Raw genomic sequence first — 21,363 nt, forward strand, 5'->3', positions numbered from 1 at the left:
AATGATAAGTGTACAATTTAAAATACTGACATGACACAAGTAAACATGAGACAGCTGTCAACTGGAAAAAAAAAGGGCAGGAAATGGTTACTCTTCTCAGCAGCAGGGGGCAGTAAAAGCTAGCCCTCAAACCAACAGGCTTGTGATCCAATGACTGTTTTTCTTTCCTGGGTGACTTTATGACTTTAAACTAATGCATAAATTATGATGTGTCCGTGGCATAGGCTAAAAGCAGCGAATCTAAACCTCAGAATGTGACTCGTGTTATGTATGTATACGTGCTGCTGGTATGGAATGAAAAATATTATATAAGTTTTTCTTTATTGGAGCATATAAGCTCAACGAACATGTAATACGAAGCAACAATAGACAAGTTAACCTAATCAGATGTAAAGCCAGGTAGCTGGACAGCATCCAAGTGGCTGTTGTAGCTTTTCTTGTCTTACCACATTATTTAAAATAACAAAGTTCAACACCCTGCAGCTGCAGAGAAAGCATTATGTTCACCTACACAGTGAAAGTTTTTATTAAAAATAAAACAAAGCCTGCAGTTCTATCGAACAAATAGACATCATCAGTATGTGTGGCCACATTTACAAACTGATTCTGAATAGAAAACAAAACTTTTGAACACTGTTAGTGTCACAATAAAGATGATCAATGTGACTCATGCAGATTATCATGTGTGTGTGTGTGCATGTATGTTGTGATTGAGCTAAAACAAAAGCTGTGACTGAGTACTTAATGAACACAACTAAGCGGCATGTGAGACAAGTATTTAAGGAAACACTGAGGACTGGGGGAGTGCACCTAAAATATTCAGGTTTTACTGGATATCTATAAGGAGCTCATAGTTAGTCAAAATGCCCGTTAATAGGACTGATTACCCAAGAAAACAATGACTGGGTGTTGTGCGTTCGGTTTTCCTACGATGACTTGCAACTCACCCCAGGTGGACGGTGCGGACGTGTCGCTGGATCCCTGAGGAGGTGCTGAGGACCTTTTCACAGTTCTTCCACAAGCACTTGAACATCACCTTCATGGAATTCTGAAAGAGACGGTCATCACAAAAGAGCCACAAGTCAAAGGACATCTTGTTTGAACCTTTTAGTGACATTATAAACACAAAATAGTGTCTGATGTGTGTTAAATGCTGTTACATTTATCTTTAGTTCGTTAATCCTTTATTTGAAGAGCTTGTGTTGTGAATTATTTTTTATTAACAATAGAAAAACACCGGCTGCCGTGGTAGACAGTGATAAAACTGAACACGTCATTCACAGAACATTGATGAGTATTTCATGTGAAATAGAGGTTCATGCCCAATTCATTATCACGTTCCTCTGTGTGGATCTCATTGGCAGCCTCAAAAGAAAGGCCATCGTCGGGGGATTGAGTACCGCTCTACAAGGGGCCAAACACTACACCTCATTAAAGAGCTATTAGTGCTCTAAGCCTATAAAAAATAGAAACCTGATATGTGACAAGTTCAGGCACATTCAGAGTAAAAGAGAAAGAGAGACAGAAAAAGAGATGGGGACTACGAAAGGGTACATTTTTTGTCTACTTCATAGTACTTTTATGTTTACTGACTGATTCATTAGCAGAATAAATGCACTATTTTTAACTAGCTCACCGGAAATAGTTCAGTGAATGGTGTAGCCTGAGGTTGACCTTAATTCTTAAACGACATGTAAGGCCTCTTACAAAGATACAACTAAATACGCATACTTGCACAGTGCACTCACTTCACCGTAGACACATTTACACAAGCACACCTGTGAAAAACCGCACTGACCTCGTTTTAACCTCTGAACATCAAAAGAGGCGTTTGCTTATCATATCTGACGCTCCTCAAATCTGATTTTACCAAGACTCAGGATAACCCCCCCCCTTGGTTTATAAGCAAGTCATGTGGAGTTGGACAGTTGACGAGGGTGTTTTTTTGTTGTTGTTTTTTTCAGTTCATTTTCTCTTTTGCATTTCGGGGTTGGCGGCTGTCCCACGAACATGCAGGGGCCTGCATTGCTGCTAATGAAAGACAGTGGGTGTGTACTCTCATTACCTTTCGACAGCCTCTGGAGAAAGACAAGGCAAGAAAAGAAGTTAGGGAGCGGAAAGACAGAAAGAAAAACTGAGCGAGAGAAGTGAGAGTACAGCAGATTTTTATCAATGGTTATGTTAACTGTCTCCTGCACTACTATTTAACTGTACTATTTCTCACAGAGTGTCGCTCCCTTTCATTCTTTTCAGTAGCAACAAGCCAGTAAACTGCTCAAGCGTTGCTGGCTATAGGCATGTTCCCTACCGTGCCGCTTAAAACAAACGCTTCTGATAAAATGACACAGCAAATCTAGTCTTTAATCCCACAAACAATCACAAATCACTTAATTCCCTAAGCGTTTTTCTTGCATCTTAACACTGTTACAGTAAGACTGGTGATTGCCATGTTTATTAATCCTCTTAACCCACTGCCTGCACAAAATCAAACTGCCTACAATCCAAGGGGCAGCCGCTCTTAGACCGTTTAGACCTCTGGGGTTGGTGTCAGCTATATTGCAACACGAAGCTAGCCAGCCGGTTAGCTCATATTTTAGCCTTCTTCTTCCACACAGCTTGTGTATCTATACTCCTCCCAGTGTCATCCGACTTAATTTCCTGTCTGCTTATCTATGGTATGGCATGGGTCTCTGGCAGCTTGGTCCTTGGAGTCTTTATGGTTTTATATATTCTGCAGCTTAATAGTCACTCACTGTTGCCCCAATCCATGGAGGTTGAATTGCAAACTCCCACATATTGTACATTATATGAGCTCTCCTCTGTGACTGTATGGCTAGAGGAAATATTGAGATTCATTTCTCCTCTCTTCTTTTACGCCCTCTGAGTCTGACTGCCTTTGTTTTTATGCATCCCCTGAGCCTTTCATTACTTCCCGCTGTTCCTCTGTCCCTTCTCCTTCATTCTTACTAAACCTTTCCACCTCTCTCCCTGATAAGACTGAAAAGGGGATGCAAAGCTACTTGACAGTGAAAACAGATTCTGGGCTGTTTCTATAAAAAAGCAGCAGTGTCTATAACTTAAATTCCTGGATATCAAATGTCCATCGGAAATTTCCTATGGTGTTTTCAGTAACATTTGCTGTTGAAGTAGCAAAGAGAACTTATTCTAATTCTAACTGTGAATTATTCATTAACTCAGTGTGCTCTTTCATTCGTTTCTAAGCATGGGATGTCTCATTTTTCTATGACTCACTCTGTTTTGTTGTTTGGATTGCTTTAACTGCTGCGCATCAAGGGATGTTTTCTCAGTTAGCAGTGCGTAACCATCGTCTCCACTTCTCAGTGCAGTAGGTTTTCCAGTTTTATTCCCTCATGGTGAATATCAGGTGTTGTACTCTCTCTCTCTCTGTGCCACATGATGTACAAATGACGCACTGGTGAGGTATGAAGTAGTTACTGATTTCTCGCGAAATGGGTTGTGTTGGTGCTCGTGCGTAGAGATGGCCTTAGGAGAAGAAACCGACGGAAACCGAATGTTAGTTGGATGTTAGAGTATAGCGGCATCCCTCTAAGCTGCGGGCCACTCTGCTTTCTTTAACAGCCTAAAGAAAAGGCTGTTTTTGGGGAGCCAATTGTCTGATTTCAGTCCAAGTTCTACACTGGGTGGGTAGTCTTCAGTGCAAACGTGAGATGAACCCACTGGCGATATACTGGTGCGTAACTAACATTCATGTCTATTCATTTTGAAAGTCAATCAGGAAACACTCGACTGTCTCACTCACTCTCTCACTCAGACACAGACTTTTGCGTTTATAGTGATGGCCCCCACTTTGCTGCCATCCGGCCAAAAACGAGAGGGAGTGAAGTGAAAGAGAGAGAACATAATCCATCATCCACACAGGGAGAAAGCAACAGGACATGTCAGAGGCTTTTAAACTGCACGCTGCTTAAATTTTCTGAATTTTTCAAGTGGCTTTTTCAAAAGGTCTCTCCCTGGAACTACTTTATAGAAACAACAAAAGCACATCAGAGTTGTTTCTTTGCAACTGTTCCCAGGAAGAATTACTTAGTGTGAGCTAATTTTTATGACCACAAAACCACAGCTGTGTCAAGACGTCAAGAAACTGTACAGAATCAGTGTCGACTTTGTGACTGTGCATTATTGCAAGTATCGATAGATTCAGAAATAATAGGTTAAAAGGGGAAATATCACTTTTATTGTGTTCATAGTGTCCTAGTGACTAGAAACCAAATTATTTAAATTAGCTTCCCGTGAGTTATGGCATGCTTTCTTGCAGCAGGACATGAACATCCACCAATACCTTTCGCTTCCTAGGTATGGGGTCCTCAAACATGAAGTGCGTGCTCTCTGTGACATCCTCGCTGACATCATCACCCTGGGACGAGAGCAGGAAGTTCTTGTTGTTATCATTGGAGAGAGGTGGGGATGGTGTCGAGGGCACCGATTGGTCGCTGGCGTCCCAGCTCCAGTTTCCACTGGTCGAACTGCTATAGCTGGCTGACAGCACCTCTTTCCAAGCCCTGGCGGCTGGCTCTGGGACTGCAATTTAAAGAATACACATAGTTAGCTTCAAATAAATTAATTCAAAAGAGGACATTTCATACTTGAAGGCAAGCAAACGTGAACACAAGCAAATAAAAAAAAAAAAAAAAACGCACTACTTTTAAAGGCCTAACATTAGGACATTATAACAGTCTTGACCCAAATCTCAACTCTTATTATGGAAATGAAAATCTAAAATCTCTCAAAAACCATGACAGCATGTATGATGCATACATTCTAATATCTTATAGTAGTAGATACTTAACTGTCCTTACATTTTTAATTTAGCCATGCTGAACTCATGCTGAACCATTAAGCCCAACACAGCTTTATTTTGTGGACAAGTTACTATATTATTTCTCTAAATCTTGGCCCACAAACCTTTCTGTACACTTTGGCCTTTTGACCAGTCCAATAATACTATACCTATAGGACAATAATAATCCTGCTGGCTTGATGTGACTTTCACTGCAGCAAAACACGGCTAAAAACAACCCCTAAACACCCTAAAAGTTAATCCCAGTTTATATGAATATGTGGATCAATCAGTGTGTATAAGGATTACTGTACTATTTCTCTCTGAGGATCACCCTGATAAGAAAGACTCAAATCACAGCATGCCTAGTCCTTTTTCATAGACTGACTTTGATGTTTTAATGTTGTGAGTGAGTGAGTGAAACAATGAAACATTTAGCCAAACTTCTAATATGACATTTTTCATGTGGCTTGACCAAACTGTGATAAATCTAAAGATATCAACCAACATCCTCTTTCATATAATGAATCAAACATAGCTCCTTTCAAACCCACAGCACACTCTGACAAGATCGAATTATATCACTTGTTATAGCAAATATCAAACAGGGTGATATGTGATATCATCTGCTACATGTTGCTTCACAGAGAGCAAAAACAGTAGCCTTGGTTTAAGGCTGAGTTAAAAAAGAAAAAAAGAAAAGCTAACAGGACTTTGACCGTCTGGCAGGGTTGGCATGGTGATGGCAAGCACACTAACGCTGGAAACAAGTATTTGTGGTGAGCTGTGGTGATAGAGTCAAGGCTGAACAGTTGGCAGCAAGGACTGAGGTTGGGTAAGCTTGCATGTATACAAAGATAAGGGGTTACCGCTAATAATACTGCGAGACTAATTTCCATTAGATGAATACAGATAAAACATGAACAACTCAGCAAGATCAGTCTCTGATGAAGTAAACTAACATCAAGTAATGTATGCTGTTTTTCTTCCTACAGTCCCCAGCTTCACCTGAGAGTTAATAACTCAGCGTTATTCAAATTGACCTTGTGGATTAGTCAGTGTTTGATGGAGTACTTTCCTCTGCAGGTAAGTTCAAGGTAGAACACTGAGGCCGTGATGTTACCTGTGGGTGCAGAGGAAGGGTGGAGCACCATAGGAGATGTGGACAGTGAGGTCAGGACGGTGGCAGCCATCACCTCCTTATCAGCATGACCTGAGGGCTTCCTGTAAAACACACACAAATATAGATTTAGCAGCAGGAAAAAGTCAGGTGAATATTATCACCAAGTATTGTCTCTACTTAACCTGGAACTCTGGGATATGTTTGAACAAATCAAACTGCAGCCATACTTTGTAAAAGAAAAAAAAAAAGAAAAATATTATTTTGTCTGAGTAATGGAAAATTATTTCAGGAGAAGAATTCTTGCCTTGTCTCCAGAGAAAACTACAACTCTCTGTAGCCCTTAAAAATATCAACAGTGATGCTAGAAGACACAAAACTGATCAAATAAGTAGCCGAAGCACAGAGATACAGGATTACATGCGCAGTAACGTATTGTTTGTGCATGTGCTTAAGTGTGTGGCATGTGTGCATACATGAGGATGTAATAGTGAGGCTTTAGAGTGAAGGGGTTTTGTGGTGTGTTTCTGCACGGCTTGTGCAACCTCACTTAGAGAGAGGGAGAGAGATGCTTGTTCCTCCCTTCCTGCTCAGTACACCCCATGCTGAGCAGTCCACCCTCAGCTTAAAACGTATTTATACTGCCCACTTGAACTAGCAGCACACACATATATGCACACAGCACACATTCACAAACACATAGCAATGCACAGTGAGCCCAAAGAGTGTGCTTCGGCAAAAAAAAAATGTGACCGAGCACAACAGTCATTTTTGTCGTCCTGCAAAGAAGCATAGACTTCTCCGCTTCACGCAGGCTTATTCTCTTAATCTGTTCTATCTTGCACTCTTCACCTCTCTTCTCGCTGTCCCTGAAAGCAAAATGTGGGGAAAATTATCTAAGGCAGGGCCAAGAACTCACCCACACATGCGCGCACATTCAAATTCTCATGTAGAATCCAGAAAAAAAACAGCTGTCAAAGGCAATGCAATAAGGCAACTATCTATATATACATGTGTATGTAACAAATCCAAAATACTATAAAATCTTGATATACGAACACACACAAACACAGATGTACAAACACAACAGACACACACATACACAAAGAGAGACAGAGGCAGATACACATGGTCTGCAGCTTTAAGAGGTCCTTGTCCCGCCCCCAGACTTCTCCACTACACAACCAGAGTAAACTGGTTTTGAGGCATACTCTCAGCCAAGCCCTAAACCCTGGCAGAGATCCACTCCAAGTCTCAGTGTGCGCGCGCACACACACACACACGCGCACACACACACACTCGGCATAAAAAACTTCACTCTGAAGTCCACAAACATGTAAAAAGAGCACGCTGCAAATCAGAAAGCGTATACGTGCACCTGCTCACACACTCTTAGAAGTGGCATCGGGACTTTAAAACACTTTTTTTCACAGACACGGAAGAAAACTAGAGAAAGTCCCACGCTGATGAAAATGTGTTGGATGGGGAACAAACAAATTCGTGGAATGAGGAGGGAAGGAATCAAATGCATCAGATCATATCAAGTGCCGGTTTTACTTTCCAACAATCAAAACACAGGTTAAGTGCGTATCTGTGTGCATGGTTGTATGTGTGAATGTTTGTTTACTCTGAATACTATGTGGGAAGTTGGAAAAACAGTTGCATATAATTAGAAAATACCAACATGGACAGAATCGTAGTATGCAAAGAATAATATCCACACCACAGCTAAAACAGAAAACAGCCAAACAGCGGTGGGGGTAACACACATATGCACAACACAGACATTCACATGCATAAACACACTCTCACACACACACACACACACACACACACACACACACACACACAGTCTGGACGAGAGATAAAGAGATAACAAGATTAGCCATGTCCTGTTTCTGTCATTAGCCTTGTTTTCAGCACTAAATAGGGCCAACCAGGGACACACTTTTGATTTATGGTCCTCTCTGTCTTTCTTAATAACATTTCTGTGCTTTTTCTCTCCACACACAAGTCAACGTGTTGTCTCCTCTGACTGTGAGAGTTCGAGAAATGGAGCTTTCAGTCCTAGAAAAAAATGTGAGTTTGGAGTCCTGGTGAAGTCCCATTTGCCCTGCCTATGGTGTGGAAAAGTGGTATACTAATAGCATACCACTGACAGTCATGCATAGCTGTTTTTGGTGTGTGTGTGTGTGTGTGTGTGTGTGTGTGTGTATTAGTGAAACAGACAAGGGAAAAAAAAAACACAAACTGGAAGGACAGCCTATTAGCTGACACACACACACACATAGACTCACACAGGAGGAATACCAACACACACCAGACCCCATTAATACCCCTCCCCACCCCCCACCCCACAAACCCACTCTGATTTCCTGACATTGAGCTTTTCCCTTCCTCTGCTTCCCGGCAGAACCATGATACTCCACCGCAGTTTCATTACATCTGTTGTCAGTGTCTCTGTGTGTGCATGTGTTCAGCAATAAACAATGCCTAATGCTTGTGTTTTGGGTCACCATTTCTGCTGCTGATTCACTTATTCGCGCCGACAGCGGTGCAGCGAATCTTCTGTTGCTGTCAGACCGACTTTGATATCAATGTTTACACGAAGCCTGAAGCAGATGGCAGCCGCGTTCTGCCAACAGAAAACCGGCTCTTACAGATAACAGCCCCGCCATTTCTGTTCATCGCTTACTCTGGTGAACACATCGGCGTCTGCAGCTACTCTAAATGGCGCGATCCAGTACTCTCTCTATAACTTCTTGTCTATCCGTGAAATAACAGTGGACTCGAGCCATCAAACTTAGTGGGGAGTGGAGGATTGGCTAAGGAGCGACAGCGCTGACGCAACAGTAAATCTGTCTGCGTCTTCTTATGAGAGGCTTTATTTTAGAGTTAAAGTTAAACTGGGGATGCCTTTATTTAGTGCCCAGAAAGAGTTGATTGGAGAGGAGAGATCGCTGTCAACAAAACTGGGGCTATATGTGTGTGTGTGAAGTAAATGTATGTGTGTTTGAAGGGGGGGAGTGTGGGGTTTTTGACTCCCCAAATTTGGATGTTTACGAGAGCCTTTCAGTGTAACCATGGTACATTTATGGAGCGCAGTAAATTTAATGATGACATGATAAACCCCCCCCCCGCATATGGAGATAAACATGTGTAGGCCCATACACATGCACACTGTGTCATGAATGAGTTATTTAATTTTGTGTTGTTTTGTGTCAAGTTTACAAGCTCTGTCACTGACAAACGTGTTTTATGAGACAGGTATTACACCTCAGTGGGGAAAGTCTTAACCCTGTTTACTGTACCTGTGTGTGTGTGTGTGTGTGTGTGTGTGTGTGTGTGTGTGTGTGTGTGTGTGTGTATGTGTGTAGTACGTGCATTTGTGGATGCCTCTGGTTGGAGCAATTGGCACACTTTAATACATGCACAAACAAAACCATAGACTCGCTCTCTCACACCCACACACACACACACACCCTCCTATCCTCCTTCCTCCCTCAACTGTTATTGGCCTTGGCCGGGCCAAGAACCATCCCCTCTGGCAGCAGCACAACACATGGGCCATTTTAAGTCAACAAGCCAGGCCCGGGCACATACAGAGAAAGAGAAGGAGAGAGAGAGAAAGAGAAGGAGAGTGAGGGAGACTACTGCTCTGAGCCAAGGCGCAAGTAGCAACAACAAGCTCTGAGTGCAGTAAGGGGGGGGAATGTGTGTACAAACACGTGTCTATCTATGTATTGTGTGCAATGAGTGGATAAACTTTGTAGATGAGATCATCTCATCCAAGGTGCGGTAAGTTATAATGAGTCCAGGCTCAGTTTGAGTATTTTTGTGGGATGATTTTCAAGATTAACTTTTTATTAGTCGGATACACTTGGAAGAAAACTCCTGACACAGTAGATTTCCACACCGGGTCCTCAGAGGACACTTGGACCTCGATACTGCAAATGGTGATACGATGCAGCCGTGTTGCTGTTTGGCAGCCCCCATCCAATAGTGTAGTGGGCTCTGTGCTGTTGTTGGGGAGACGACTGGGCCTTTCCTCTATATTTAACACAGGACCTCTACTCCAGTTACCAGCCCGGCAGAAATCCCCAGGATCCACCTGGTTTATAGCCCATATTGCACTAAGCACAGGCCCACTTTAAGGTCGAGGCCAAGTGCCACAAAACACACATACTTTGAAAAGCAACAAGCCGGCCGCAACACAGTTAAAAAACTTGATGAGTTTATCAGTGATGTATTGAAGTTCCCATGGTGTATTTTGATCTCAGTTTTTCTGCCAAACCTAATCTAATCACCCACCCTCTTTCCCTGCATGTGTATCCCACCTGTTTGGCACAACCAAGACTCAGTTTACCAGAACCTGACTTCCCATGACAGTTTTTTGCTGTCTGGGATATAAGAAGAAGAAGAAGAAGAAGAAGAAAACAAAGTCTACAGGTGCAGGGGATGATTGCTTTATTCAATATCCCTTTCAGCCCTGGACACCCCACTAGAGGTCTGTCTTGTTGACGAGGAAAAGATGTTGTACAGAAGAAACAAGTCTTTGACAAGGTCAAGTTAAAAAGAGGAAGGAAGATTGGAAGGGGCAGTATCAGCAGATTTCATTGTTTTGGGCTGGCTGACCACAAAGAATATCCGTTTTATATCAGGATGAGTCAGAGCTGTGTAGAGTTCAGTTTTCACACTGCCAACAATATCTCTGATCTCCCTCTCAACCCCAGTGGTAGTCGCTTTAAATAGCCCTCATCCATTCGACATGCTCCCCGAAACAGGCATCGTGGGTGTATTTGTGTGTCTCTGTATGTACTGTATGCATGCATGTGTGCCGGCTTCTTCGTATTCAAAGCAACTGCGTGTGCCTCGGATTGGCATTGAGACTAGTGAATGACCTTCGCAGTCGGAGTCGAAAAACACTGTCAAACAAACACATGAAAACAAGTCTGACATTCAAACAACACCGTTGGAGTTGTGATAGAACGCACATTCGCTTCACGCTGACAGTGTTTTCATACTGCTTTTTGTCTCAGCCTGTTTCTCTCTTTATCGCTCTCGCACACAAACGCAAATGCACACAGCGGTGGCGATGATGCGAACCAAAAATAGGAGTAACGTTTCCAGTCATGAGATAGACTTTTCCTTCGGCAAAGCTTTTCATTTATTCATCTCTAAAACATATGTTTGCACCACTCATCCTCACGCACACTCAGAGGGAGAGGAATGCAAGGATGACAAATAAAGGGACGGGAACCACAAAAACCACAAGCACATTGTTAACCATACATTGTTTCTGTCACGAGCACTGATATGAATCTCTCTTGCTCACACACACTTTTCCTGTCAGCCTGTTTAAGGCTCAAGAGAGCCTGATCCCGACCCTAAAATGACTTGCAATTATGTTATCCTACAGCATAAGAAGGCTTTTGAAAATGGGACTTCAGCGCTCACATCCAAAGTAAAAAAAACAGTGCAGAGAATGGTATGATGTAGTCAAACTGAGCCTGTGTAATAAGGTAAAGTTATGACAACTGAGGCTATTGGAACTGCCCGGGCTGATGTTGATGATCGTCTGCCCACTGTGCAGCTCCGACAGCTGCCCCCATCCATACCCACTATAAATAGAACACCCACCGCTCTCCATCCCGCAGTCCCTCCGTCCCCCATCATCCTGCCTCCACTCCACTGTATTACGTAATGTTCTTCGTCCCCCTCTCTCTCTCTTTCTCTCTTCCCCACTTGCTCGCTGGGCAGATGGTCATGATTGGCAGTAAACAGTTGAACCCCCTAACCCAGCACAAGCCTGTACCCCCCTCTAACCCTTTCCCCTCTACCCTGATTGCTTACTCTTTATACTTGTACTCTATACTCTGTAATATCTTTGTACAATGCAGCATGTAAAGACAATGCACAATGGAAACAGATATATTGCTATAGCCATGTGTGTAAGCATCTTCGTAATTCCCTCATTACAGTGCAGTCTATACACATGTTGCTCCTTATGTAAGTCCCAAGGCTCTAAACCCCCTGGAGATGGAGAGGCTTTAATGTGGGCTGTGAATGTAATGGCTATTCAGTCCCGGGACAAAAAGCCCTCTCTGTCTGTCTCTTGATCCTCGAATGCAATCTGTAGCCTTAGGGCCAAGCACAAACAACGGTTAGCTTTGTTCTGGCAAAATAATAGAGGATAGACACCGAGCAAAAGGCATGATTCCCTGTGTGGTGTCTGACTCCCCACGTCTGCACACTATGTCATAAACTACACAGACAGGATCATAAACCTATTGCACTTTAACAGCGAACTTGCAGGTCAGACATCTGTGAAAAAGCGGTTGTTCAGTGTGCAGCAACCTGTATAGACATCCACCCTCAAGATCAGAGCCCTGCTTGTAACGTACGTTCCTCGGGGAGAAAATGTTGACACAACACAAGCAATTAAATGCCTGACGACAGAGTAGGTCATGACGCACTACCTGACATGCATGCCATGCCCACATCTGATGGAAACAGCAAGCCATGGGGATAGTTGTGTCATTATGTTTGCAGTGTGAGCCTTACACGAGTCAGCCCAGTGCTTGCAAACGGTTTATACATGGCATGGTGGATGGTGTGAATCGGATAATAGATAGCACACACACTTCTCCTGTTTTTTTAGCCTGTAAAAACACAACAACAAGTCTCAGATAGGTTGCATCTGTTAGCTTAGGCCGACTTCAAAATGTCTACTACTTCTTTAATACTATCAAAAACAGGCGACGATAATGTCAGAGGCAGAGTATTCACTGCAACACTGAGTCGCTGGTAAACTGGCTAACTACTAGCAGTACCTAACTTTATTGCCCCACCATCACTTAAGGCAACACAACAAGATTAACTTGTAGCTATAGCAACTTCCCTCACAACTTCGGTCAGTGCCCTCCTAAAACAATGTTGTTGCTAGGGGATTGCAGGGCAGTCTCTTCTGAGTAGTGGCTTTAGATCTGCCACCCCCCCTTCTTCTACTGAGAGAGATTAACAAGATTGGTCCTTCTCCCTGAAAACACTGCTTCCTTATCAAAACGCTTGTCATATTTTATTTGAGTCATGAGTTCATGTAGTGAGCCAGAGAAGTCAGCCGAATGGCGTTTGATGTTTTTTTTTTTTTTTTTTTACATTCTTCCTGAAAATCATTTTTATTCCTGTCTGACACTGGTTCAAATCATATTATCATACATTTAACAAATCCAAACCACTCTGGACTAGACTTTTTGATTCCCCAGAATCACAAACATGTCATCTCCCTGAGCCTTATGGGCAACTAAGCTGCCTGTTTGTACTGTGGATGTTAAAACCAGATTGAATCAAGTAGGAAAAGTTCAGTCCGCGTGTCATCGAGTCTATTTCCCACCAACTTAAACTAGAAATGGCGACAAAGTCAGAAAACAGACATAGATAATTAAGAAGTAAAAAGGGATTGGAACCAAAGTAAACAGACAGAAACATGTCTTGAAACTCAGAACACAGATTAAAATGGCGGAGAACCCTGAACAGAGCGGTCAGTTCTCTCTCTGCAGCACACATACTCTTATTTTGTTCCTCATTCTTCACTTCCCACTCCCTCTCTCGGCTGCTCTTGAGATTTGCCCTTCTGCCATCACAAGCCAGAGCAGGCCTTTGCCTGGTTTCCTGTGTTTTGCAAAAGCAAACCAATGCCGTTCCAAAGCCACCCTGCTCTGCTTACTTCCATGAAGCCAAATATCTGCAGGGCATCATCGGGCAAACAAAGACTTCAGCCAGTAAAATAAACTGATCGGTATCTTTTTTTCTAGAAAGAGAAAGTGAGTGAGCTTGTGCTCACAAGAAATAAGTGCTCGAAACAGAAAAGAAAATTGTTCTTGAAAGAATGGCTGCAGATTTAAAGGGAATGTGACGAGGCATGCGGATGAGTTGAATCTCCTCGGACTCCTCCCACCCAAACACAGAGTGCCAGAAGAAAATGTGAATATTCATAACAGCTAGTGCTTTTTTTTATGATTTTATAAAGTAGTAAAAGAGAGAGAGAGGAGCAAGCACTTTTCCAAGCCTCTAGTGCAAAAATATTCTGCTGTAGTAGAAATAGATAGTGATGAACAACAAATCACTGGACCTCAAAGTCTGCATGTCAGTTTTACATGCCTCTGCCTGCGCACAGAAATACTCAGAATACTTATAGCAAAGATTGTAAAGGGACTACAAGCATGTAAATAGTTAAATTTTTCAGGCATGACTAGGAGTAGGACTGTGTGAATAAACTAGCTTTCACTTTCATTACTTTAACTTACATATCTGATGCCTGGGCTGCTTTATCACAAACTGTGAGCAAAAACTGATCTGTCCATCTAGCTCCTCTGTATCTCAAAGCTCTGACATACTTCCTACGGACAATTTTCTAATTTGAATCCTTTATACAACCTTTAGTTTGTATTTGGACATTTCAAACATGCCATTAAAGTTGTTTAAGTGGTTCTAAACAGATTTAGAAATATATTATCTATAATTTATAATAATATAAGACTGATGAATATGACTAACTAAAATCTAGGAATGTTTATGACTGTTTATGCGTCATGTGGTTAATAATATCTTGTTTAATGCAAAGTTGACACTGCGGTAGAAACACATGTTGCGATAACTTGTGTTTATCACCTCATACAGTCAACGCACTTTACATACAGGCTGTGGTGAGGTCATATGTCCGCTTCCTGTGCATAGACTTGCAGACTAACCAAACCAAGACCAGGTTGTTTAACTGATGCATCACTAACTGAAAAAAAATGAATTTAAAGCCACGTTATGTAACTTTTCTAGCTTGAAATAATTAACAATTCAAACCCATTCTGACGCCACACTGATTTGATTCCACCTGTAATCCAGTGAATGATGCCTCTGTCATTCCCTCTATACGTCTGTCCCTGCACTATGTAACTTGGCTGATCTAGGCACAGTGTCCCACAGTGCGTAGGTATATAACACTGCAGCAAACAGTAGCTGCTGTTAGCTAGTTAGCTCAGTTATCTATAATGTTACGGCTCAGACCGGGTGCTCAAAGCACCTCAGGAGTGTGGTGTTTACACTGGTACCACAGGAGCTTTCGACTGCTGGGAAGAGGAGGTTTTCAGGACCGGAGTTTGGGGAGTGCTTACGGAGAGTGTCATGCCAAAAACGGAGCCGAGTGGCGAGTGGGCAATGTAATCAGGCTCAGCAGCCTCTACGGGCAGCAAAGGCGAAAATACGAAAGAGGATGTTGACGGAGGAAGCTAAGAAGAGAAAAGGAAAGAGTGGCCAAGCAAGAGGTCACTGGACAAGAGTAAATCTCAGGCTTTTGGATGTTGGTGAGAGCTTGGTGAAATAAAACGCTGCAAGAAAGATGCCGAGCTGGGCCGGTTGCTGATGGAGTAGTAAGTAATATTAACTGGTTTATGTGCTGTGTAGTTGCTTGATGTCTGGCTGTTAGCAAATTGTAAACTTGCTAGTTTTTAATATAATATAATATAATATGCAATGTAGCTTTTAAGACTATATATAACTACAATATAGACTTGTAAGTAATACAAATAATAATACTTCGATATATTTCACAAATGACAGTAAGTGAAAAACAAATGTGTGTCAGAAAATATTATTAACTTACACGTAGAAGTATTATAATGCTGTATTATATACTATTATATTCTTGTGTTTGACATGTATTACATTATATATTTGTGTGTTTGTGATGGTAGTGAATGTGCCTTTAATTTCATAATGTGCCCCCAATCATTCCTTAGTGTATTACCCCATCCTTTAGCAAAAAGAAATAAATAAATGTCACAAACCACATCTTTAAAATTTAAGTCTCCCTGAGGACTTTCTGGCTCAGTGCCTACGAAAGCCTTTCACCTCTCTACAAATTATCAGTGCTTCGACATCCTACAGGAGGAGGCTGTGACACTATTGGGAATAAGGAAAGGAAAATGGCCTCTCTATCACCTTGCTATGCCAGCAATGGGGTAGTTAATAAGATGAATGGGGGCAATAAGACCATATAATGGAAACACGGGAGAGCACTATGATGATAAAACCGAGCGTCTACCTACAGTCAGCTGTGGAAAGACAGAGAGCTGCTTCTCCATGAGACACCTGAGAGGATAATAGTCTCCGACTCTGGACCAGGCTGCTATATTGTGTGTGTGTGTGTGTGTGTGTGTGTGTGTGTGTGTGTGTGTGTGTGTGTGTGTGTGTGTGTGTGTTTACAAACATGTTGAAATATGATGACTGAGTTTCAAAAATGAGATGAGAGGCAAGTCTCCCTGTGAGAATTCTTCTGAGCATTTTCTAACAAGGCCAAACTTGGGCAATGGTCAGATTAGGGTTCCCGAACAGACAAACAGACAGATGGGAGAGCTTGCCAGGCACAGCTAGCAGCCCTGGCCCAGGGAATGTGTTTTTCTGTCAAACAGTCAGGCAACTCGACAGCCAAGACTCCTCACTGTCAGACACACACACAAATACCAAATACTGACGATTGCAAAATCCTAAAATTGCTGACTTAGGAATGTTATGTAAATGCACACATTATGGCGAGGTTTGCAGTATGAAAATTTGAACGTCTATGACCCCATGACAGCTTAGTAAATAAGGACCTTGTGATGTGGTCAAAAGCTCGGGAACAAGTGAGTAAACGGACGTTTAGTTGAGAACTGCTGTTCCAAAAGGCCACAAATGAAATGTCAAACATAGTGTCTTCTAAATGTTATGCAACACATTTCTGGAATATGTAGCAACCTCACTAATTACACAAATCTTTGATCTTTATTCATCTTTAACATTAGCAGATAGGAAGCAGATAATTCTGACAGTTGTTAAGCAGATTTAAAGGTTGGGTAATACAGCTTGGACTGTTGACAGGAGTCTCGTGTTAAGCTAGTGAGGCACATATGCACGTACTTGGCACTTCAAGTCCCCTTTGGTACATCTACATTCTCTTGTAAATCTGGTCAAATGTAAGGCAGCTGACAAGTCGGTACAGAGATGTGCTTTTCCCTGTTTCACTCTGCCTTCTGTTTTAATCTGACAGCTCTAAAAAAAAGGACAATATTGTCACTTAGTTATAGCCTGTTTACTACTAATACCGGCATCTTGTTTAAATGATCACAAGACCACAAAACAAAACACAAAAATGCATGTGATGATCACATCTTGTCAGTATGTCAGTATGGGATTTCTTCATGTCTTCAAGTGGATGTCACATGACAGTGTGTGTGTTTTCTTTCCTTATGATGGAAGTCTATGGGTTCTTACGAAAGTAGGACAGCAAGCTCTAATATCTTCATGATGCACCAGCCATAATAATGAAGGAGATGACAATTTTTTTTTAAATGACTGGTATTATCCTTTGCCCTTCTCTCTCCCTCTCTCTCAATCTCTCTTTGTCTCTGTGTCACTCCCGCCCTCACTCCCCCCATCGTTTCCTCATGCTGTAATTATGGTGAACAAAACACAGTGTAAACACAAGCTAGTATATATATTGTGACCACGGTGTTGATTCTTGGTCCAAACCGGATTGAGGCAGATTGGACAGGAGAGAAGAAAAAGCAAAAAAGCTGTCAGAGACGAGAGAGGAGATCAGCCTTGCCCTCTGTATAAATCCCAAGACAAACCTCATGAAATATGTCAGGCTCAAAGGGACTACACCAGTGTCTACTGATATCAACCAAATAACAAGGGAAAAAATGTGCACATTTCCTCTTTTTGGATGAAAAACAGTGTGGGTGGAAATGAAGCCGGTCAGAGAAGAGCGAGAATTTCCACACTGAAAATCTCTCATTATTCCCCGGAACAGCGACGAGAGTCTCCGGGGTTATGTGGTCAGTGATCAGGGCTATGCTCTGCACCTGACTGGATGGCCTTGTACACTCAATGCTTTGTGCAGTGGCATGTTGGTGCTGGAAGCTGCCACCATTAGGTTTAAGGGGGGGGGGGGGATCTCCACGTTATCTTGGCAGCAGTCAAAGGAGTCCAGGGGTGTGTGACTGCTCCTGTTTAAAGAGACTACAGGGCTGAGAAACCCTCAAAAACACCTTTTCACAATCAGGTTTTTAGATCGCTTGAATTTCAACTTCTTTGCTCAGTCTTTTTAAGGACCATGTGGATGCCCTACATAAATAAAAAGGATTGGTGAGATTTAGCCAACCAAAACAGAGAGCTTATGTAAAAAAAAAATCTATCTTTATCTGTAAAAACAAGTTTATAGCTACAGGGAGGAGACCACAGATCCCAAGCTAATGGGTGAAAAAACAAACACTGTGCACATAAAGCAAGAAGCTGTCAACTTCTTCCCCCTCCTCTCTCTCTCTCTCGCTCTGTATTACTCCACAAAGAGGGCTCGTGAACATCAGATATAGCCGTGAACATAAGGAGTCACTTAAAGCATTCACTTGTGGATGTGTCAACATATGTGTAAATACTGCTGGCTGACTCAGCAGGGGAAAATACTTTGATGCGTGATGCAATATCCAGGAGGTGACAGGAGAGCAGTGTTATTAGCAGATCTCTGTTAAATGAAACCCAACTACCTCACAACGAATGAAAGTGTGTGTGTGTGTGTGTGTGTGGGCACAAGGAGAAGTCATTATCCAGGCCCACGTAGCTCTATTGTCAAGTATGTGCATACACACACACACTTAAGGGCACACACAGAATAGGGGGTTTCTAGGAGCTTATTAGTAACTGGGCCCACTCGTCAATTTATGCAGTGCTTTTCACACTTTGTTATACCCAGTCCCTCACAGGCCCAGACATTTTGAAAGGTCAGTGCTCACGTTACTTAACTGTGTCAACACAAAATCAATGAGAATGGCAGAAGTTCAGCATGTCTCTCTTCCACAACTAAACGCAAAGACAGGGCTGTCGATAATCCTTTAATTACAAGCGAGACCAGGGACATCTGACGTTCCTCGGGATTCAAACAGAAACCTCAGCCAGCACTGTATTTTCCATCTCACACATATTGCCATACTGAAGTGAAGTTAGCGTTGATGTTTCATGGGTTACTGGCGAAGCAAAAAGGGGGGGGGGAAGAGGGCTGAGATTGTTGTCATATTTGAAAATTAAAAACATAAACTACAGTAAACTAAACAATGGCTAAATATTTATTGGAAAAAGAGCAGCCTGAATGAGGAAGGTATTTTAAATATTTCCTGACAGAGAAATAAAACTAAAACAGGTTTCCTAATTAAAAAGCAAAGACATTAAAGCACATGCAGGCCATTTAGCTCTGTACAGTACAAAGTGTTAGGCATATCTCTGACTTCTCTGTGTTTGCAGCCTAGGCTAAATTTCACTGCTTGTCATCAACAGACCAGGATGACTTATGATAGAGTTGCGCAAGACTCTGTGTGTGTCTGTGTGTTAGTGTGTAAAGATATTTATAAGTGATTGAGAGTAGGAGAAAGCAAAATCTATGAAACTAGGGGCTTACAGAACATTCTGAAAACAGTTACTTCAGATTTTAAAAAGCTTACTCTCCGCCACCAAGGATCTATTCAAAGATTTTTCCTACTGTGTTGTGCCACGGAGAGAAGTATTAAAACCGGCAAGATAAGCTTTATCATTATAATCTACAGTTTAAATGTAATCATATCATCTAGTCAGTCTGTGTGATTTTAAGAAGAAAAGCTTTGAACTTGCTAAACAGTGAAGAAATATTTCTAACCAAAATCAACCCTTGGCTTATGAGTGCAACGTCTGCCGATCTGTATCTTCAGTGCCAATAGAAACATAGTGAACATTCCAGTGATGAGTATGCTATCATCTTTCTACCTTATGAATGGATGCAGTCACTGAAAAGTAATGAAAATCAAACAATATCCCATATAATACGTGCTGAAGAGGTGTTAAAGAAAGAGAGAAAAGGGAAAAATACACAGACACAGGCAGATTAGGACCGACATTACTTTCTATAGGAGTATAGAATAATCTTTCCTGGCAGAGAGAGACTCAGCATTGTTCGGAGGGCTTCATCTCCTCTGGACTGAGTTGGATTTAGCAGGTCGTGCTTCAGTCAAAGAGGCAGAGGGCAAAAGGCCAAGAGAAACGGAAAAAAGGATGTATGGAACAGATAGAACAGAAAAGGGGAGGCGGCGACATTTTACAAAGCATAAAATAAAAAGCGTGCTCGGTTTAGGTTAAAACCCTTTAACAATTTTGTATTATATATTGTATAAACTTTGGAATCAATGTTTAGGCTGGAAAAAAAAGAAGTGATAATGAACTAACGGTTGGAGCTCAACATCACTACTGAGACAACTTTATAAACAAGACCAGCAAAGTAAACTCTGACTTCACTGTAATGAACTTTTTCTGGCACTTTTATGAGCATGTCAATGACTCAAAGCCAGAGAGGGAAGAATACCAAGGGGGTGTTAATAGTTACATCAAGAAACGTTGTAGGAGGGATATGATGAAAGATGAGAAAGGTGGGAGAAGCTGGTAGACAGAGGAGAAAGCCACAGAGCAGCTGCTGTTTGGTATGAGCAGTGGGGTAGAAGGACAGAAAGACTGATTGAAGACAGAGGAGAGACAGTTGACTATGGCGTCTCTAAATGCTTCTGAGGCAGAACAGGAGGCCTTATGTAAGTGTCTATTACTGTGGGTGAGCAAGTGATAAAGCATTTTACTGCAGTGGTGCCAGAGCTGTGCAACAAGAGTTTCCTTCCCTCTTGATAAGTGTTTCTTTCTCTCCATGTCCCTAAAGCACCCTGCTGGAGGACCAGTGTACAGTATATAACCAACATACACACTATTACACAAGAAAAAGTATGGAAAGGCTACTAATTTAACTGACACTTAATATTTTGGAGCCATTTCTAACTTACAAACTCTACGTAACAGCAGACTGTGAGCAGAAAGTATTCCTTCATGCCTCCTACTCGCCTCTTCACTTCTGAAATTGATTTAGCCTCTCTTCGCTGCATAACAGCAGATGATTAATGTCTCATTGAGGCATTGTACATGTACACGCGTGCACACACACACAGAGCACATATTTTAGCTGGAGTGTCTTCCAGAGGCCCTTACTAGAGTTGGAGAATGAATGACTCAGAGCCAGCTGCGGCGCTGCACCCTGAAAATGCAGATTAAATAAAAACTTTTTTTTCTTGTTTATATAAGATCCTCACTTTTCAAAACATCTCTAATGGCAGACAAAACACAAAGCAGACTTTTCATGGGGTGCAACGTACATTGACAGGCGTGAATAGACGTTAACTCGTACAGGGAAATGCAAATGGACATGAATACACATCCGTGCAAACAACAAATTTGTGTCATGCTATGTTGCTGACATCACCAAGAATCACAAATGTAGTCTGTGGGCACCTGGAGCGCTCCATCTGAATGTCAAAAAAATAGTGGCTGTATT

The 21,363-nt window shown here is 42.0% G+C and overlaps 1 protein-coding gene across 2 annotated transcripts in view; it reads right to left on the reverse strand.

Moving 5' to 3' along the window:
• The window catches only part of slc2a4rg (SLC2A4 regulator), a 38,611-nt gene that overhangs the window by 10,834 nt on the left and 6,414 nt on the right, over nucleotides 1–21,363 (reverse strand). For both annotated transcript variants that reach the window (XM_019256483.2, XM_010751563.3), the window contains exons 3-5: nucleotides 5,943–6,043; nucleotides 4,322–4,560; nucleotides 948–1,048 (exon numbers count right to left, since the gene is read on the reverse strand). In XM_019256483.2, coding sequence (XP_019112028.1) covers nucleotides 948–1,048; nucleotides 4,322–4,560; nucleotides 5,943–6,043 — 441 coding nt within the window. The remainder of the gene's footprint in view (nucleotides 1–947; nucleotides 1,049–4,321; nucleotides 4,561–5,942; nucleotides 6,044–21,363) is intronic.

This window comes from Larimichthys crocea, chromosome XV, assembly GCF_000972845.2.
Source record: "Larimichthys crocea isolate SSNF chromosome XV, L_crocea_2.0, whole genome shotgun sequence".
Lineage (NCBI taxonomy): Eukaryota > Metazoa > Chordata > Actinopteri > Sciaenidae > Larimichthys > Larimichthys crocea.